At 40.0% G+C, this 19,899-nt stretch overlaps 1 protein-coding gene across 4 annotated transcripts in view; it reads right to left on the reverse strand.

Annotated features, from left to right (window-relative positions):
• The window catches only part of LOC110523609 (G-protein-signaling modulator 1), a 51,252-nt gene extending 31,562 nt beyond the window's left edge, over positions 1 to 19,690 (reverse strand). For 2 of the 4 annotated variants that reach the window (XM_036977278.1, XM_036977277.1), the window contains exon 1: positions 5,319 to 5,519. In XM_036977278.1, coding sequence (XP_036833173.1) covers positions 5,319 to 5,377 — 59 coding nt within the window. In that variant the 5' untranslated portion in view covers positions 5,378 to 5,519. Of the gene's footprint in view, positions 1 to 4,876; positions 5,277 to 5,318; positions 5,520 to 19,301; positions 19,439 to 19,573 lie in introns of those variants that run through there. The other 2 variants (XM_036977281.1, XM_036977282.1) reach the window with 2 other exon arrangements.
• Positions 19,691 to 19,899: the final 209 nt, after the last annotated feature.

The raw sequence follows: 19,899 nt of genomic DNA on the forward strand, positions 1-19,899 counted from the left end.
TATTTATTTTGCTACTTTGCACCCCAGTATCTCTACTTGCATATTAATTTTCTGCACATCTATCACTCCAGTGTTTTAATTGCTAAATTGTAATTATTTTGCCACTATGGCCTATTTATTATATAAGACTTTTTCTATTGTGATATTGACTCTATGGTTGGTTATTCCATGTGTAACTGTGTTTGTGTCGCACTGCTTTTTATTTTTTATTTTATTTTACCTTTATTTAACCAGGCAAGTCAGTTAAGAACAAATTCTTATTTTCAATGACGGCCTGGGAACAGTGGGTTAACTGCCTGTTCAGGGGCAGAACGACAGATTTGTACCTTGTCAGCTCGGGGGTTTGAACTCGCAACCTTCCGGTTACTAGTCCAACGCTCTAACCACTAGGCTACCCTGCCGCCCCTTTGCTTTATCTTGGCCATGTCGCAGTTGTAAATGAGAAGTTGTTCTCAACTGGCCTACCTGGTTAAATAAAGGTGAAATTAACTTCAAAAAATGTAAGAAAGTTATTGCTGAAAGACCTTTGCACGTGAAAGACATTTTTTGTCATTGCCTTGTGGCCACTTGTGTTAGGCTTATAGCTATTTTGTTGAATATTCTTTGGCCAAATTCAATTAAACTACATTTATATTGAATGTGCTGTGTCAACTTCCTTAACTCTGAAGTCATGAAAATCGACTATTTTCTTAGCACCCCCACGTATTCGTCAAGCCCCCCCCCCCCACCCCCCCCCCCCCCCCCCCCCCCCCCCCCCCCCCCCCCACCCCCCTTGGCCCCGGGAGAGAGAGAATCCTGGCGCCGTGTCTGCATTTGAAATGGGGAATTTATTAACAAAACAAAAAATTAAAGGGCAAACAATTCACACGATGAATGCGCAAGAACTGGCGAGAGACAGGAGAGCTGAGCGTATGCATTCTGGTGAGCGATGGTCTATTTCTTCACAACACACCCCTCCACTTCTTTTTGTCCCAACAATTTTAAAATTATACTCAAGCGAAACAGTACCCCTCTGTCTTACTATATATAGCCCATATATCTTATGCCGTCTGGCCAAAAAGAGTATGACATGTCATACTGTTTTTGTTCAGACAGCATCAGATACTGTACATTGGTTACACATACTGAGACATAGGGGCGCTGTTTTGCTCGCTCGGAAGCTTTACCTGAGATTGATGCGTCTTTGTCACGGAGCCATCTCGGTCAAATAATTAAATAATATTTTATTTGGACAGGCAAGGAGGTATGGTAGGGTGGACCAGGCCCCCTAAAACCTGCCCATAACGCCGGCCCTGAATCAGTAACATAACTTTTGGATTACACACATTCATTATAGTAATCTGATTACTTTCAGTTACTTTGATTACTTTCCCCTTAGAGGCATTAGAAGACAAGTGATCCATCAAATGTATTTAATGTGTCATCAGTGGTCTCTGACTTGTGATCAGACTCGCTCACGTGGAACAAACTTAACTTCAATGCTGAATTGAATGTTATTGAGAGAACAACAATTTGTAAATATTTTTTTGAAACATCCTTTCTGAATTGAAAAGTAATCCAAGAAATAATAATCTACTTTTTCAAAAATATCTGTAATCTGATTACAATATACTATGTAATATGTTACTCCCCAACTCTGCAAATGAGTCTGTACTCAGTTTAGGGTGAAAAAGTGAGAGATCAGTCCCAAATGGTAAAACATTTGATGACTTGTGGTGGAATGCCCATCCACCAAGATCTCTGATTTCAAAGCTAATATGTAATTTATACCAGGAAATACACCACTAATAAAATCAGACTAACATTCTCTGCCTTGATATTTGGCACAAACTGATATCAATGTCAATGTGATAGTAATGCTTCTCGTTTTATTCGATAAACATATAGATCTGTACCACAGACTTGCGGCTTTCTGACCAAGCTTTCCAATTCTCCAGTTTCTCCCATCCACCATAATGACAAGCCCAGCAATTGTTGGACTATGGTGAGTTTCCTCTGGTTCTGATAAAGGTTACTACTATATTGATCGGGGCTCGGTCTGAGACCTGAAGACAGTTGTTTGCCTTCAGTTTCAGTTGAAATAGCTCTATAACCACCCACGTTAATCAAATCCGATTGTGGGCATGAGTGTCAAGGTGACACAGTTCAGATCTGTCCTGTTACATTTGGCAAGGCCAAAGTATGTGTCGTGATGCTTGGCTGAATGTGTATATGATTCTGGGTACTATGATTCTGGGTGCTATGATACTGTTCTCTTGGCTGCGTCCTTGTTTGGCTCAGGAGCGCTGTGCTCAGAGTACTAATCCGACCATAATTACAGCGAGGCAAGGCTGGTTGTCAGGGGAAACCAAAGAAACTCTCCAGGAATGTTTTTTCTCCTCAGTAAGTGTCCCTTTCAGTTTTGGCTGATCCCTGTCTTCCCCTCCTTCTCTCCTCTCTGTTTTTCCTTCTCTATCTTTCTCTTTCTCCTAGACACACACTATAATAGATGGTGTCAACATATTTTACTGTCTGTGGAATTGGGAGAAAGTTTGAAGGAATGTAACCAAAAAAATGTATATTAATACCACATTCAATGCCTTTTAAAATAGACTGATTTAACAGCGATGGCGCACTTTGCTTGAGGAGAAAGGTTTGGTTTATGCCATTTTAAGGACCTCAAATGATCTCAGTATGCATGTGAGCAGGTTATTCCTGATACACAGGTAGCTGTGTTCATCTCTCCAAGAAGCATGAACACACAACCACAAACAGGGTGTGCAACTTCAGGTCATGATGAGGCCTTCATATTACAATGTCATAGAGTTTTCCTGAATCATTTTCTTTATTGCTCTTATAGTCTAGCTACATCAATTGAATGCAATAGATCATGGAATAACTTGTCATTGACTATTTTGACAGAGGAAAACCTATTGGTCACGGACAGATGGAGTGCCAGACACTTTCAGTTCTGTACAGGAACACCGACATTAGCTCTGCGACTAATGGATAGTCATCTACTGGGTTAGGAAACAGAGAGGGTCTGAAGCACCTCTTCAGAGCTGAACCTCTCCATACTCCAGCATTGTTGTCTGCACTGCCCACAAAGCCATGAATGGATTGTTGTGTATCAAACACAGACAGATGAAAGAGACTTTATTTAGCTTGTGATGAAAAAATTGCCCCAGACAATGCCCTGCTGTTGACTAATCTGTGTTTTTTTCCCCTTTACTCACGACACAAACACACACGTGGACGCACACACACACACAGAGTACCATATAGGGTTGTTCCATTTCATTTCAATCATTTTTTGACCACAACCCTTTTGATTTGAACCAAACTTTCCAAACATACTGTATTAGCCCATTGAAGAAGTGGTCAGCAAGTTACTTTATGAACCTGAATGCCAAAATGTTTAGGAGATACGGTAGGTGTGCTCAATGCTTATTTCGCACACCCGAACATGAGACATCCATGTCTTCATCACTGGAAAAGATAAACGGTTGAGTTTTATAATTTGAAAGTTTATAAACAGGATAGTCGCATTATTTAATATTTCCTTGAAAAATAAGTTAAATACCAATGTCATTTTTTGACCTTTTAATGTCCTCAAATGTCAACTTAGAATAGACATTCCCATGTATCTATATTTCAATAGGAGTCATATGGAAGATTGACAGTATCATTTAAAACAACTGATATTCTATTTCAAGTCAGTATTATCTGATGTGTGGACCTCCAACCATCTTTGTGCTACCATTTAAGTTGAAATGTCGATTTTATTCCCATTTGAGTATATTTATCAGCGAAAACATGACACCCACCCTGTATTCAAGAGCATGTTGTGTCTCAACCAAAGACGGGCACAACACAAAGAGCTGAGATTATGTAAAATAGGGTCTGAACCACAACATATGCAAACATGAAAAAAAACTGAGTTTACATGTGTTTAGATCATTTACGGCAAAGGTAAAATGATGACCCAATTTTTTTTTTAAAGAATTTATACAATGGCTTTTAAATGATTATATCAAACAATGGTTTATTTTCTCCAGTGATGAAGACCGATGTCTCATGGTAGGGTGGTGAATGCAAAATGGGTGAACTTTGAGCACCTCCGTCTCCTGAATGGTTGGGCAAATATGTAGAAGGTTTTGTTCAAATCAAAAAGAGTTGCAGTTAAAAACTGAATTCAAATGGAACAAACCTAAACACATGTTGTGCATATTTACATACCCATTTTTCTGTTAGGGTGTGTGTGTAACATATTTGGATAGTCCATCTGTAGACGGTCTACAAACTATCTACTAGCCCTAACCCTCATCTAAACCCTAACCCTTATTCCAAACCTAACCTTAGTAAGCAGTTGCTTATCAACAGATAGTACTGCATGACCATCTGCAGATGGAAAACACGGATAAAATAAAGTATATATAAATAAAGTGACCGAAAAACACAGGGTTAACCTGTGTATGTGTGTTTGAGAGAGAGGGTAGCGTGATGACCTCGCAGGCCCTGTGAATGTTCATTCACAACAGTCATTAACATTGCCAGCAGACATTTTTTTATTTTTTTTAAAGCTAATGAATCCAACATGGTCTTACTGCTGATTCAGACAATCCACACACACTTTGTGTATCCCTTACTAGTTTAGGACATTCAAATCTAGAATAAAACTGACACACCATTATTTTCATACTTTCTATACAGTCTATAATTAAACTGTCCATAATGTTTAACCTTAAAGCAGTGTGAAACCATTTGATATAGTGCAGTCAGTAGTAGAGCACAGGAAGGGAACAGACAGAGGAGACAGAGAAAGGCATGGCTGTGCAAAGACACAGGAAGATTCATACACCCCTAGACAGACTGTTGCATATACAAATCCACCTACCACAGATACTGACTTAACTGAGCAGCTGTGTGCTCTGCTTGTTCGTGTGTGTGTCAAATATTGAGCCCAATCTCAGCTGAGACACTCCACTCAGAATCCCACGTTCTTCATGGCCCCTTCCAGTCTGCTCATTCACTTAAGATCCCACAGAGCAGCATCAAGATCAAAGTCTGGGAGAGGAAAGGCTAAGCTATCCAGGACCAAGGCCAGGAATGAGGCTTTGGCTGGAGCCTACTTCCAGGGAGCTGTGGCTAGGCTAGCTCCCCTGTCTTGCCCTCCTCAGGCAGCCAGGCAGAGAGCCGGCAGCCCTTGTCTCTCAGCCCTGCTGCTCCCTCATCTCTCCCCGTCTTTCCACTCTCCTCCTCCCCACTAACAGGGTCTGTCAACCGTCCAGGCGTCCCACACCACACTACCCCCCCCCCCCCTACAGCTCGGGTCCTACCTCGTGTGGAGCCTCTTGCTGGCCAGATCCTGGTCCACACCGTTAGCAGACTGAGCCATGGGCAGTGTCCTCCAGTAGCTAGCCCTTCACAAATATTTATTCAAGCTGCTCAAGACCTCTTTCACTGTGCTGCTACTACCTCTTTCCTAGCAGCTCTCTCTGCCTCTCTCCCTCCCTCACTCGCTCTCAGCACAGCAATGGCAGATGCTGAGGAAGTTAGGCATTGTGCAAATAAAGCCATATAAGGCAAGCCCCTCCCCCGCTGCTGATATCACAGAGTTTTGTGTGTGTGTGTGTACAAACAGGGCTGCTGACTAAAGGGTAAATTACAACTGTCTCTTGCAGTGTTCAAAACAAAACATCCTGCCGGGCTGTATCACCACCGCCTGTTACGGCAACTGCACCACACACAATCGCAAGGCTCTCCAGAGGGTGGTGGGGTCTGCACAACGCATCACCAGTGGCAAACTACCTGCCCTCCAGGACACCTACAACACCCGATGTCACAGTAAGGCAAAAAAGATCAAGGACAATAACCACCCAAGCCACTGCTTGTTCACCCCGCTCCCATCCAGAAGGCGAGGTCAGTACAGATGCATCAAAGCTGGAACCGAGAGACTGAAAAACAGCCATCTCAAGGCCATCAGATTGTTAAACAGCCACCACTAGCACAGAGAGGCGGCTTCCTACCTACAGACTTTATATCACTGGCCACTTTAATAAATGGAACACTGGTCACTTTAATAATGCCACTTTAAGAATGTTTACATATCTCGCATTACTCATCTCATATGTACAGTATATAATGTATCTATTGCATCTTAGCCGATCTGTCACTGCTCATCCATATATTTTATACTTAAATATTATTATTCCTTTACTAGATTGTGTGTATTAGGTTTTGTTGTGGAATTGTTAGATATTGCCTGTTATATACTGCTGCACTGTCGGGTCTAGAAGCATAAGAATTTCGTTACACTCGCAACAACATCTGCTAACCATATGTACTGTATGTGACCAATAAAATTTGATTGGACACATGTCGCACACACAGATAGGCTCTTTTTCTCACACTTCTCTTTGTTCTTTTCTTCTGTCTTACTGTATGCTGAGCTCTGACATTTTTCTGGTCTCTTTTCAAAGCACATAGCTAGACCTGTTTTTTTTTCCCACAGGGTCCTTTTCCCCAACTGACTTACCTCTAAGCTCCTCCAACTTCCATTTCTCACCATCTTTCACATGTTACATTTAACCGTTTCCCCAGATCATATAAAATAATTCCAGGTTATTTTTTGTTTAACTCTTGAGAAACATGGCAGTGATGGTATCAATAGATAAGCTAGGCTCGGTCTGTGTTTATGGCAGGGTGATAACAAGTATGCTTTATGGCAGCCCCCTAATTGCATGTATCATTTAAGAGAATGATTAAAGAAGATCTTTAGCAATTTAAGCAGTGATTACAATATTGGATATTGCGAATGCTAATTACAAACATAACAGCTGTACAGTTAGTATATGAAGCTATAGGTCTAGGTTCCAATGTGTGACACCTCCGCTACTTCCCTGAGGAGACAATCCTCTACAGCTGCTATTCCCAAACTGAGGTATGCTTAATGCCGTCAGGGGGTACACCAAATAAAAATGTGATTAGCATTTTCAAAGTCCATTTATATTTTCCAACGAGGCTATACATTTACAGAGTAGCCTCGTTTCACTGCCAAAAATGTAATTAAACCATCTAGTGTTCAGCGAAAATAACAACACGATGTCAAATACAGGTAGCCTAGTCAAATAATTAACATCCAATCACATGAACCATTACTATCTCACAGGAATGCCACTAACGGTCCGTGTGTAGCCAAACGTAGCTGCTGCTCATTCTGTTTGCGCTAAAATTGATGAATGGTTAAAAGAGACATGCCAGCTCTACTGCTAGTACTGCGTTTACCAGCTAGTACTGCATTTACGAGTTTCTCACATGCCTGAATCTACGATTACTGGGATTCTCCGCAACTGTATTCAATGAGCGGGACATAATTGAGGGTATGATTAAGAAGTTGGAGCTCTTCTCTGTCTGCATTAACAAGGACAACACACAGGTCTTTTTTCCATCATTGTATGATTTTTTTGTGGGCAATTTTTTATTTAATTAGGCAAGTCAGTTAGGAACAAATTCTTATTTACAATGACAGCCTACCAGGGAACAGTGGGTTGTTCAGTGGCAGAACAACAGCTTTTTACCTTGTCAGCTCGGGGATTCGATCCAGCAACCTGTCAGCCCAACGCTCTAACCACTAGGCTACCTGCCGCCCCAAAAGATCTCCAGCTTACGGAACAATGTCAAATGTGATATAGCAAAGAACCTGAGTGAGCTGGGTGCGCAATTACTTGAAATTGGTACTCCCCCGAAACGGACGACACAAACAACTGGATTCGTTAACCCTTTCATGCCCTGCCTCCAGTCAACTCATCAATATCTGAACAAGAGAGCCTCATTAAAATTGCAACAAGCGGTTCTGTGAAAACTGAATTTAACTTCTCGAGGGTAGGGGGCAGCATTTGGAATTTTGGATGAAAAGCATGCCCAAATTAAACTGCCTTCTACTCAGGCCCAGAAGATAGGATATGCATATCATTTGTAGATTGGATAGAAAACACTCTAAAGTTTCCAAAACTTTAACTCAATAATGTCTGTGAGTATAACAGAACTGATTTGGCAGGCGAAAACTTGAGAACTCGATTCAGGAAGTAGGACCTTTTTTGTTGTAGTTTTCTATTCAATGCCATTACAGTATCCATTGACTTAGGACTCCAATTGCAGTTCCTATGCCTTCCACTAGATGTCAGCAGTCTTTAGAAATTGTTTTAGGCTTGTATTCTGAAAAATGAGGGAGTAAGAGCAGTCTGAATGAGTGGACACTGCCGTGTCCAAGCTTTTTCATGCGCGTGACCGAGAGAGTGCCTTTCTTGTTTAGCTTTTATATTGACGACGTTGTTGTCCGGTTGAAATATTATCGATTATTTAGGCTAAAAACAACCTGAGGATTGAATATAAACATTGTTTGACATGTTTCTATGAACTTTACGGATACAATTTGGATTTTTTTGTCGGCCTGTTGTGACTGCGTTTGAGCCTGTGGATTACTGAAGAAAACGTGTAAACAAAACTGAGGTTTTTGGATATAAAGAGAGACTTTATCAAACAAAAGGAACATTTATTGAATAAATGAATGTCTTCTGAGTGCAAACATATGAAGATCATCAAAGGTAAGTGATTCATTTTATCTCTATTTCTGACTTGTGTAACTCTTCTACTTGGCTGGTTACTGTTTGTAATGATTTGTCTGCTGGGCTATGTTCTCAAATAATTGTAAGGTATGCTTTTGCCGGAAAGCATTTTTGAAATCTGACACTGTGGTTGGATTCACAAGAAGTTAGGTTTAAAGATTATGTAAAATAGTTGTATATTTTCTGAATTTTTATAATTAGTATTTCTGTATTTGAATTTGGCGCTCTGCAATCTCACTGGATGTTGGCCAAGTGGGACACATACCCTAGAGAGGTTTTGATCAGAAGCAACTGCCAGATTTCTGGATAGGGCTGCGCTCACAGTATTTTTGCCTTGACAAATCGTGCTGTTAAGACACTGATGCCCTTTGCAACCACGTACCTATGTGAGAGTGGATTCTCAGCCCTTACTAGCATGAACTAAATACAGGCACAGACTGTGTGTGGAAAATGATTTGAAACTGAGACTCTCGCCAGTACAACCAAACATTACAGAGTTCTGTGCATCCTTTCAAGCACAATTAACCTGTAGTGAGTTATTCACAATTATTTATATGTAAGATGTAAGAGCAAAATTATTGATTATTATATTACTATTTGTGCCCTGGTCCTATATGAGCTCTTTGTCACTTCCCCCGAGCCAGGTTGTGACAAACTCACACTCATTCTTATGTTTAAGAAATGTATCGTATAGTGTGTGGCAGGCTTACAATGATGGCAAAAAAACAACATTTGAGAGTGCGCTGACTCTAGTGCTAGAGGGGGTATGCAGCTGGAAGTTGAATATTTGAAGGGGTATGGGACTATTCAAAAGTTTGGGAACCACTGCTCTACAGAACCCCTGCCCAGCCTTGTCTCTTGCCACACTGTACTGCTACCTGGTCTCTCTGAGTAAACACTATCAAACATGTCAGAACTTTGCATGTGGAAAACTGAAAACAGATTAACTAAGGAGCATGTGCAGGTTTGCATGTGTTTGAGAACAGACTTACATTTGTGTATTTTTCTCTGAGAATTTCAATCAATATCACACCAAAACGTACGTTTGCCATGTTCTCAGAATATAAGATATTAATGTTCTAGACAAGTTTTATGAGACGTTGCAAGAACATTACTGTGTCCATTTCTGTGGGTTAGTAGAATATTCCATCAACGCCACAACAAACATACACAGAACATGGTTTCCATGTTCTCAGAGTATAAGACATGAATGTTCTAGACACGTTTTTTTTTCTTTTTTAAATCTAACAATACAAAACACACACACACACACATAGGGCAACATACAAATGCACACAAACATCAACGACATCACACCTACCCAGACCCACCTGCTCACACCCCCATCTCCAGTGCCCGCATCACTCTCCGCCACATGGCCTCAAACTCCACCATTTTGTTTCTCTCCATTGATTAAGCCTACATTTTCGTTAACTGAAATTGTGTTACTTATGTTCCAACATTCCCTCCATCTTGTGCCAATATCAGTTTATTTTTAAGTGTTGGTTCAAAAAGTTTATATTTTTTTCTAACAGATTGTCAGTTGGATCGGCTCTCTGCAAGGTTTTCATTATCTCTTACCTGTCGTATGAATCTCCTTTTCTGACTTAAGTAGGATTGCCTCAAGATTGTTCTGATGTCCAAAAGATTTCAAATCAACATTTTGTGATATTAAACTTTTAAGTTGCATGTATTTGAAAATAGTATTTCCTATTACCAAGTAATTTACGGTTTCCATGCCTTTCATTTTGCATGTGGACCAATTTATTGGTGAATTATGGATGTTTCATAGGACGTTGCAAGAATATTCCTGTGTACAATCAGAACATTTTACTATCAATGTCACATCAAACATACAGTGGGCCAAAAAAGTATTTAGTCAGCCACCAATTGTGCAAGTTCTCCCACTTAAAAATATGAGAGAGGCCTGCAATTTTCATCATAGGTACACTTCAACTATGACAGACAAAATGAGAAAAGAAATCCAGAAAATCACAGAAGCATTTTTAATGAATTTATTTGCAAATTATGGTGGAAAATAAGTATTTGGTCAATAACAAAAGTTTATCTCAATACTTTGTTATATACCCTTTGCTGGCAATGATAGAGGTCAAACGTTTTCTGTAAGTCTTCACAAGGTTTTCACACACTTGCTGGTATTTTGGCCCATTCCTCCATGCAGATCTCCTCTAGAGCAGTGATGTTTTGGGGCAGTTGCTGGGCAACACGGACTTTCAACTCCCTCCAAAGATTTTCTATGGGGTTGAGATCTGGACTAGGTCCCCCTGTGTGGTTCTGGGATTTTGCTCACCGTTCTTGTGATCATTTTGATCACGGGTGAGATCTTGCATGGAGCCCCAGATCGAGGGAGATTATCAGTGGTCTTGTATGTCTTCCATTTCCTAATAATTGCTCCCACAGTTGATTTCTTCAAACCAAGCTGCTTACCTATTGCAGATTGTCTTCCCAGCCTGTGCAGGTCTACAATTTTGTTTCTGGTGTCCTTTGACAGCTCTTTGGTCTTGGACATAGGGGAGTTTGGAGTGTGACTGTTTGAGGTTGTGGACAGGTGTCATTTATACTGATAACAAGTTAGGAGCCTCTTAACAGGGAAAATGAAAGGTAACCATACTTTATCACTCAAATATCCTCAATGATACTATTTAGGTCTATATAGCATTTGCAAAGTCATCAACAGCTATTGTTTCAATTCAACCTAGGGTTAAACAAAAAATATACAATAAGGCCTAGGGTTTCAAGCTTTGGTTGATTCAAATTTAATCTTCAAGTCAATAATATGTTGGATTCACATCTTCAACTAAACCAAAGAATAGGACTAAATCAAATACAACTTGAAATGCACGATAAATTAAGTTTGATTTGATTTAGTCATATTCTTATCTTTTCCTCATGGTTGAGAGAGATTTTTGACAACAATTTTTCCTCGTTTGCTCGAGCACATTTGTCCAAACAGATTAAACTTTTTCAAAAAAATTAACACACAGCCCCAAACTGAAACACTTTGGACAAAATTAGACATTTAATTTGCAAAATGCATTAAGACTCAAAACATTAAATACATGACACAAAATCAACTACATCCATTAAAACATACAACTTGTTAGTTCATGAAATGTATTTAAATCAATCGTTACACAATGGCCCAATAAATACTAACTTCAGCTATCAATATATCCTAACATGGTTAACCCTCTTTTATACAGTACAGGTCAAAAGTTTGGACACACCTACTCATTCCAGGGTTGTTGTTTTTTTAACTATTTTTTACATTGTAGAATAATAGTGAAGACATCAAAACTATGAAATAACACATGAAATCATGTAGTAACCAAAAGTGTTAAAAATAAATATATTTCATGTGAGATTCTATAAAGTAGCCACCCTTTGCCTTGATGACAGCTTTGCTCACTCCTGGCATTCTCTCAACGAGCTTCATGAGGTAGTCACCTGGAATGCACTTCAATTAACAGGTGTGCCTTGTTAAAAGTTAATTTGTGGAATTTATTTAGTTGTAAAAAGGTGGGGGGGTATACAGAAGATAGCCCTATTTGGTAAAAGAACAAGTCCATATTATGACAAGAACAGCTCAAATAAGCAAAGAGAAACGACAGTCCATTACTTTAAGACATGAAGGTCAGTCAATGCGGAAATTTTCAAGATGGGGAAAATTGCATGTTTCTTCAAGTGCAGTCGCAAAAACCATCAAGCGCTCTGATGAAACTGGCTCTCATGAGGACCACCACAGGAAAGGAAGACCCAGAGGATAAGTTCATTAGAGTTACCAACCTCAGAAATCGGCAATTAACTGCACTACAGAGGAGACTGTGTGAATCAGGCCTTCATGGTCGAATCTTGACTGCCACTGCACAAAAAAATCAAGATTTGGTTGAGGGCCCACCACCTTGCGACAAAACATTTTTTCACTTCTTAACAGCGGAGAGAAAATGTTAAATTTTAAGGTTAGTTTCCTGCAATCCTACACATTTTACGATAGGGCCGAGACAACAATTTCAGTTTAAACTAAAATGACAAAGATAATAGAGCAACATATTTTTAAATAAGATCATCTTTGAGAACAAACAATCCCTCAAATACAGACTAGACGGTCAGGGACGATCTAAAATCCCCAAATGTCATGGCATGAGCCCCCTATTGATTTTGCTGTAATGTTTGAGTCATGTTTGAGTCACGTTTAAGAACAATGCATTAGCCATGGCAAAATGTCTATAATAGAAGGAAATTTGCTTTAAAACTGACCATTTTCTCTTGGTCCCATGGCAAAATGTGTGGAATTGCCTGAAATTTGTTTTGTAAACTGCAGTTTTTCTCATAGTCCCATGACAAAATCTGTATAATTGCAGAAACTAGCATTAAAACTGTAAAAAAAAATGTATTTCCCCCATGACAAAATGTGTAGAATTTCACTTTAAATCAGCAACATTTTTCTCTCCAAACAGATTTAACTTTTTCCTGTAAAACTGTGCCATTGGCCACGCCCGCTGCCATCCTGTTTATTGTAACGTACTGGGTGGAGTGGGTGAGAAGTCAGGCGCAGGAAGCAGAGAGTTCAGGTGTATGCATATGTAATGCACAAAACGGTGAACATAAGCCAACCCCACGAAACAACAAACAAAACAAATGCCCCAAACACGTGGACTTAAACTGTCCAGCAAAACCCACGAAATGGGAAACACGTAACCCACAGACTTGCACACAAGTTACACAAAACAATCCCGCACAAAGAGCAGGCGGGCCTAGTGGTAAATAAAGCCTGACTAATCAGCCTAAAACACAAACAGGTGAAACCAATAAACAGAAAGGGGAAAAAGGATCAGTGGCAGCTAGTAGGCCGGTGACGACGAGCGCCGAGCGCCACCCGAACAGGAATGGGAGCCACCTTCGGTAGGAGTCGTGACACTAATCCCTGCCTACATTTACACTATATACCTTAAATACTTCAGTTTTGTACAGTGAGTGTACACTCAGTCTATATTTACACTGTACAGTACATACCTGTATTTTCTAATGATGAGGGGTTAGCAGGTCCTACAAAATACTTTTTTAGGTCAAACAGTTTGGATGCTACAGAAGAATTTGTGAGAAGACCAGTTTTCGGGATGTCCCATGGTCTGAAAAACACCTCTTTAGATCTTTCACCGCAGATACGGAAGTGCGACGCATCCAATGCAACAAAAAAATGGATATTGCTAGTTTAAACTGGCAGATTTATATGAGGATTTTTTATTTATTCTAATTAGATTTTTACAGGGCCGCGGAACTGAAATAGTTTTTCTTGAGTGTACTTTTTAACAGAGCAGAGATTTACTTCAAAGTGCAGTCACCCTATGCTTATCCATATATAGTTGTTTGAGATCTACACAAGTGCCTAGGGAGAAGGGGTTAGGGTTTGCTTCTGGACAGGGCCTAACTACCTAATAAGCAAATGCCTTCAGGGATATCCCTTATTGGGACAGTGGTTAGGGCATTTGTTATTGGTGAAGGTTGCCTGGGTTTGAGACCCACTAGGGGAGTCACCATACCCTCATAATCTTAGCAATGCATGTCATTATTTGTCAACAGTTACAACACACTTATCTGATGTAATTAAAAGGAGCTAGTTTCTCATTGAAAGATGGGAATCTGAAGGATTTCCCATTTAGCATAAATGATGACCACATTTCCGGTACCTCCTAAACTGTCCGAATTTGAGTTTTATTTCAAGAGCTAAGTAATCTAAAACTCATTCCAGGCCTGCTAGGCAAAGGTAACATGAGGTGAGCATTAAAATCCTCTGGTTCATTCAACATAGAGCCTAGTCTGCCTCATTTCCATTCTGAATGACACATGTAAACCCTCGAGCAGGAGGCTTCAGGAGGGTTGTATTTTAGAGGACTCATGGGCTAGCTAACAGCTACACTGCACAAAGCATCTGATATTGGATCCTCTGTGAATGTCTGTGATTAGCTCTTTCATACTTGCGGTTGTCTTGTTGACGGATCTGAGATATACTGTAGTATGTGCTCTTCATTTTTTCTTCCCCAGAGAAACAGGTATTCGGTCCATAGTAAACCAGTTACATACATACATTTGGTGACAGGCTCCATTCCAGGTATTTAGCTGTTACTTCCTTGTGTTTATGAGAGTTACTTAGTGACAGTGCTTTGAAATGATGGGATAAGGATATAGAGGCCATTGTCAGAAATGCTGCTGTGGCACAAAATAAGCCCTTGAGACTTAGTGGGCTGAAATTGTGTGCATGTATGCATAATAACATTCATTATGGTTTGCTGACTTAGGCCTGTGTGGTAGGAAAAGCTGGTGCCCTCTTTTTAGGAAGTTATATAACAAATGCTGAATCAAATTAATTTAATCAAATGATATCACCACGGAGCAAACGCTTTCTAAAGCTTCAATGCCACTTTTCCTCTCATTTCGCTCATCACTCAATTGTTGGTTTGGGAGGCGGGCTGTGTGTCTTAATGGTGGTGGGGGCAAGGGAGCATCTTATTGGTAGATAACCCCTTCTTCCTTGTGTCAGAATGGGAGTTAGGGGTAAGCATTACGGGGCTGGTAATATCAATCTGTGTGATATATCCCTGATCCCATGCCCCCCCCCCCCCCCATTGACCCATGTGATGTTGACCTCTTCAGGTGGATGCTTGCATCATCACTCACTGCCACCATGCAGGGTCAAGGGTCAGGGCTCAGGTATCAATAGATCACTGTTACAGAGGATGGATTAGAGGTCAGGAGATTTCGGTTTTCTTGATGAGATGTTGTGTGGCATATACAGTGTGACTCATGCTTACAGTCTGAGCTGTTGTTGGGCAGAGGAATTTAAGTGACTTGCATAACATTCAACCAGGAGTTCCATCTCATTGTCGATACATCCTCCCTGTTTTCATCTCTCCCCATTCCTTCCCCCCTTTTCTTCTCCGGTTCCTACTTTTCATACTTTTCATTCAGTTACTTCCATCGATCTCTGTTTACAATGGGGGAGTTACAAAGACATGGCATCATGAGTCCTGATCAGTTCATGGGATAGCAGCATACAGTGTTCAAACAAGCCTAAAGTCAGTTGTACTAAAACAGCAGTGGTGTAAAAATACTTTAAAGTATTACTTAAGTCATTTGTTGGGGTATCTGTACTTTACTTTACTATTTATATTTTTTGGCAACTTTTACTTTTACTCCACTACATTCCTAAAGAAAATAATGTACTTTCTACTCCATACATTTTTCCTGACACCCAAAAGTACTCATTACATTTTGAATGCTTAGCAGGACAGGAAAATTGTCTAATTCATGCACTGAAAGAGAAAATCTCTGGTCATCCCTACTGCATCTGATCTGGTGGACTCACTAAACACAAATACTTTGTTTGTAAATTATGTTTGAGTGTGTCCCTGGCTATTCGTAACTTTAGAAAACAAGAAAATCATGCTGTCTGGTTTGCTTAATACAATACATTTGAAATGATTTGTAAATGTACTTTTACTTTTGATCCTGAAGTATATTTTAAACTAAATATTTGTAGACTTTTACTCAAGCAGGATTTTACTGGGTGACTTTCACTTTAACTTCAGTCATTTTCTATTAAGGTATCTTTACCTTTACTCAAGTATGACAATTGGGTACTTTGTCCACCACTGTAAAACAGACATTACACTACAATATGTACACATGGAATAATTCAGTGTAACAATCAAGCAATAAAGGGTGTAATACATTATACATTTTTCTTTTAGTTAGTATGGCCACTGGTAATTTTGGTGAGCTGAAACAATCTAATCTGAACAAATACTTGAGAATCTTGCCCACAAACAGAACAGGCAGAAATGTTATTCCAATTCATTTTCTGGATTAATAAAACCTGTGTTACTATGTAATACCACAGGGAGGTGCCCAAGATCTATATCCTGATAGCAGAGCAGCACTAGTAGAACCAGGTTGTCAGGAACAAAGAGGAGAGTCAAGTGTTATTTTGAAGTCTATGATTAAGTTTTCGCTACTCATTCACATCTATTCAACAATGATATTTACAGTAGTGTGTATAGTCAGAATGTTCTCTAAGTTAATGTAAAAAACGTCCTCATACTTGACCGCAGGTAGTTTGATGCACTTGATTCTTGTTTACCGCTTCAAGCCCTGGGTCTTGAAGCGGTAAACAAGAATCAAGTGCATCAAACCCAGGGACAAGACCCAGGGCTTCTGCAGTACTCTGACTTGCCATTGGAGAGCAGTGTCTTACCAATCGTAGAATGAGGATAAAAGTTTAGAAATGTATTTTGCTGTTCTCACATTCCACACAGTTCAAGGCCGTAACTTTAAAACTGAGTCAAATCCTCACAAACGCTATGAAGCTCAGTGTGACTTAATCTGTGTATTTGATGTTGTTGAGTTATTCCTGACTAGCTCCTACATGTTTCTGATTATTAAAGAAACAGAATTAGAATCAATAGAGCTCTGTCATATGTTCTTCTCTGCCTAATCTACTTCTACTGCCACGATAAGCTTCACTTTGTCTTACCACTTTCCAGGAACACAGCTTTTCACTTAGAAATTGCTATACGAACCATCACACAGCTTAGATTGCATGGGCAGAATAATTATAAATCTCATGCAGTTATGCATTTGCTGCATAGAGTAGGTTCACTTCCAAGACAACGCATCTATTCTTCTACTAACTCTCCATTGTGCCCCCCCCGCCAACACACACACACACACACGTGCACTTGTTGCATTACTGGTCCCAGTGAGACAGGGGCGTAAGGAGTTAGGCGTTGTGTAGTGCGTGTCTCCCACCCAATCCGACCCACCACAACAACACACGACACGCCACAGAAATAATGAATCTCTCTATAATCACAAATATTGTGATGCCTGTGAAGATGATCTTAACTTGATGATCCCAGTTCGCACATCACAAACTTACTGTAATACACATACTGGTTGAATTGATATTTTCTTTAATGCATTCTTAAGTCAGGGCCTTTTTTAGAGGGATTTGATGTCACTTTGAGAAATCAACATGCACCACAATTGGGCTTCAAATGTTGTGTGCGTGCTGCCTATTGTTCTGGTTGCAGCGTCAGGTCTTGACACTAAGACCCCGCCTCACTCGTCCTCCCCAACCTCCCCCTCCCTCCCTCTTTATCACCCCCATGCTCTTATCATATAAGGAATTATTTACAGTGAGTTATATATCATAATCCCCCCCCCCCCCTTCCCAGCAGTCCATCTGTCAAAGTGGGCAATGAGGATGTAGGCTTCAGCAACTCTATTTAATGAGGCACAAATCTTCAGGAATACCATCAATGCAATAAAGTAATGGGGCCTGTTCTGATAATGCCCCCCATTTAAATAAAATTACCCTCCCCCCAAATAAACAGGTCAAATACACAATATATGTCTGGAGCATAGGCTTAAGGATCATCCCTTATTGAGCCTGTCAAATGCAGGTCTTCCTTCAATTCTGTAATTTCATAAAGAGCATGTAGAAGAGGAACAGTATGTTTTGGGGTGGATTAAGTAGTCCTATGACCTCTCTTTGATTTAAGATAGTATACTGTATGAAAAATGAATCCGATATGGACGCATGATACTAAGCATACTGTTATTGTTATCGCTCTAGGATTTTCCCTATAAGCATTTGACTTAAATAATAATATATGCCATTTAGCAGATGTTTTTATCTGAAGTGACTTACAGTCAGGCGTGCATACATTTTCTATGTATATTTTTTTACAAATGGGTGATCCCAGGAATCGAACCCACTATCCTGGTGTTACAAGACCCATGCTCTAGTCAAAACTATCATAGAGGTCATCCTTGTCATAGTGTAAGGAATCATTTGATTGCCATGATAGGCCTATATTTTATACAAGATTGCAAATGTTGCTATTCAAATAGTTATCTATATTTTGATGTACTGTTTCCTCAATATTTCCAATTTGGAATGTTGGCTTCCACATTTTGCAAGCTAGAGAGAATTATTATTACATTTATTCAAATCAGAACTAGGCATACCCAATTAACCAACAGTCATTACAAATTCTATAGCATTTTTTACGTGGTCCTTTGTGCCGGACTATATTGCAATCTAGATATTGTATCATTTGTCAGTAACCATATTTGTTTTTGATCATTTTACGTGTCTGCCAAGAATCATATTTTTCTTCTTGCAGTATATTGACAGAAAAAACAAGTAAAAATAGGGGGGACAGTAAGCTCCTCAAGACACCTATTTCATTAGTCCTAGAATGTGTTCTCAGATGCTGTAACGGCGTTCGTCTGTTGAAAGAGGAGCGGACCAAAATGCAGCGTGGTGGTTACTCATGTTCTTTAATGAAGAAGAACAAATGAACAAAATACAAAACAAACGTAACACGAAAACCTAAACAGCCTCTCTTGTGACAACAAACACAGAGACAGGAACAATCACCCACGAAACACTCAAAGAATATGGCTGACTAAATATGGCTCCCGATCAGAGACAACGATAATCACCTGCCTCCGATTGAGAACCAATTCAGACAGCCATAGACCTTGCTAGAGAACCCCACTAAACCACAAACCCAATACCTAACAAAACCCCAGGACAAAACACACCACATACAAAAGCCCATGCCACACCCTGGCCTGACCAAATTAATGAAGATAAACACAAAATACCTCGACCAGGGCGTGACAGATGCACCAAAAACCAGCTGTTTTTCCCCAGGAGGGCCCTTGGACGTTTTGGTTTTCTACTTTAATCCCTTAGCTGTACGCCAGAGGCTTTTCTTCCGTCACTCCTAAAGGTTACAGGGCTGCAAGAAGAAAACAAGACAAAATGAAATTGGGAATAAGCTGATTTTAGGTTTAAAATGGGCAACTCAAATGTTTTTTTATTTTATTTTGGTAACTGTCTATTTGACAAAAACAAAACCATCTGTCTCCATTACCTTGTTATTGTTCTTGTCACTTGATGTTCTATTCTATTAATTCACCCCACTTGACCCTAACAGCAGAGAATAGGTGAGTATGGTGTCACACCCTGATCTGTTTCACCTGTCTTTGTGCTTGTCTCCACCCTCCTCCAGGTGTCACCCATCTTCCCCATTATCCCCAGTGTACTTATACCTGTGTTCTCTGTTTGTCTGTTGCCAGTTTGTTTTGTTTTGTCAAGCCTATCAGCGTTTTTTCCCGTGCTCCTGTCTGTCTTTAGTTCCTGTTTTCTAGCTTTTGATCATTCTGCCTGCCCTAAGCCTGCCTGTCCTTCTGTACCTTG

This window comes from Oncorhynchus mykiss, chromosome 5, assembly GCF_013265735.2.
Source record: "Oncorhynchus mykiss isolate Arlee chromosome 5, USDA_OmykA_1.1, whole genome shotgun sequence".
Lineage (NCBI taxonomy): Eukaryota > Metazoa > Chordata > Actinopteri > Salmoniformes > Salmonidae > Oncorhynchus > Oncorhynchus mykiss.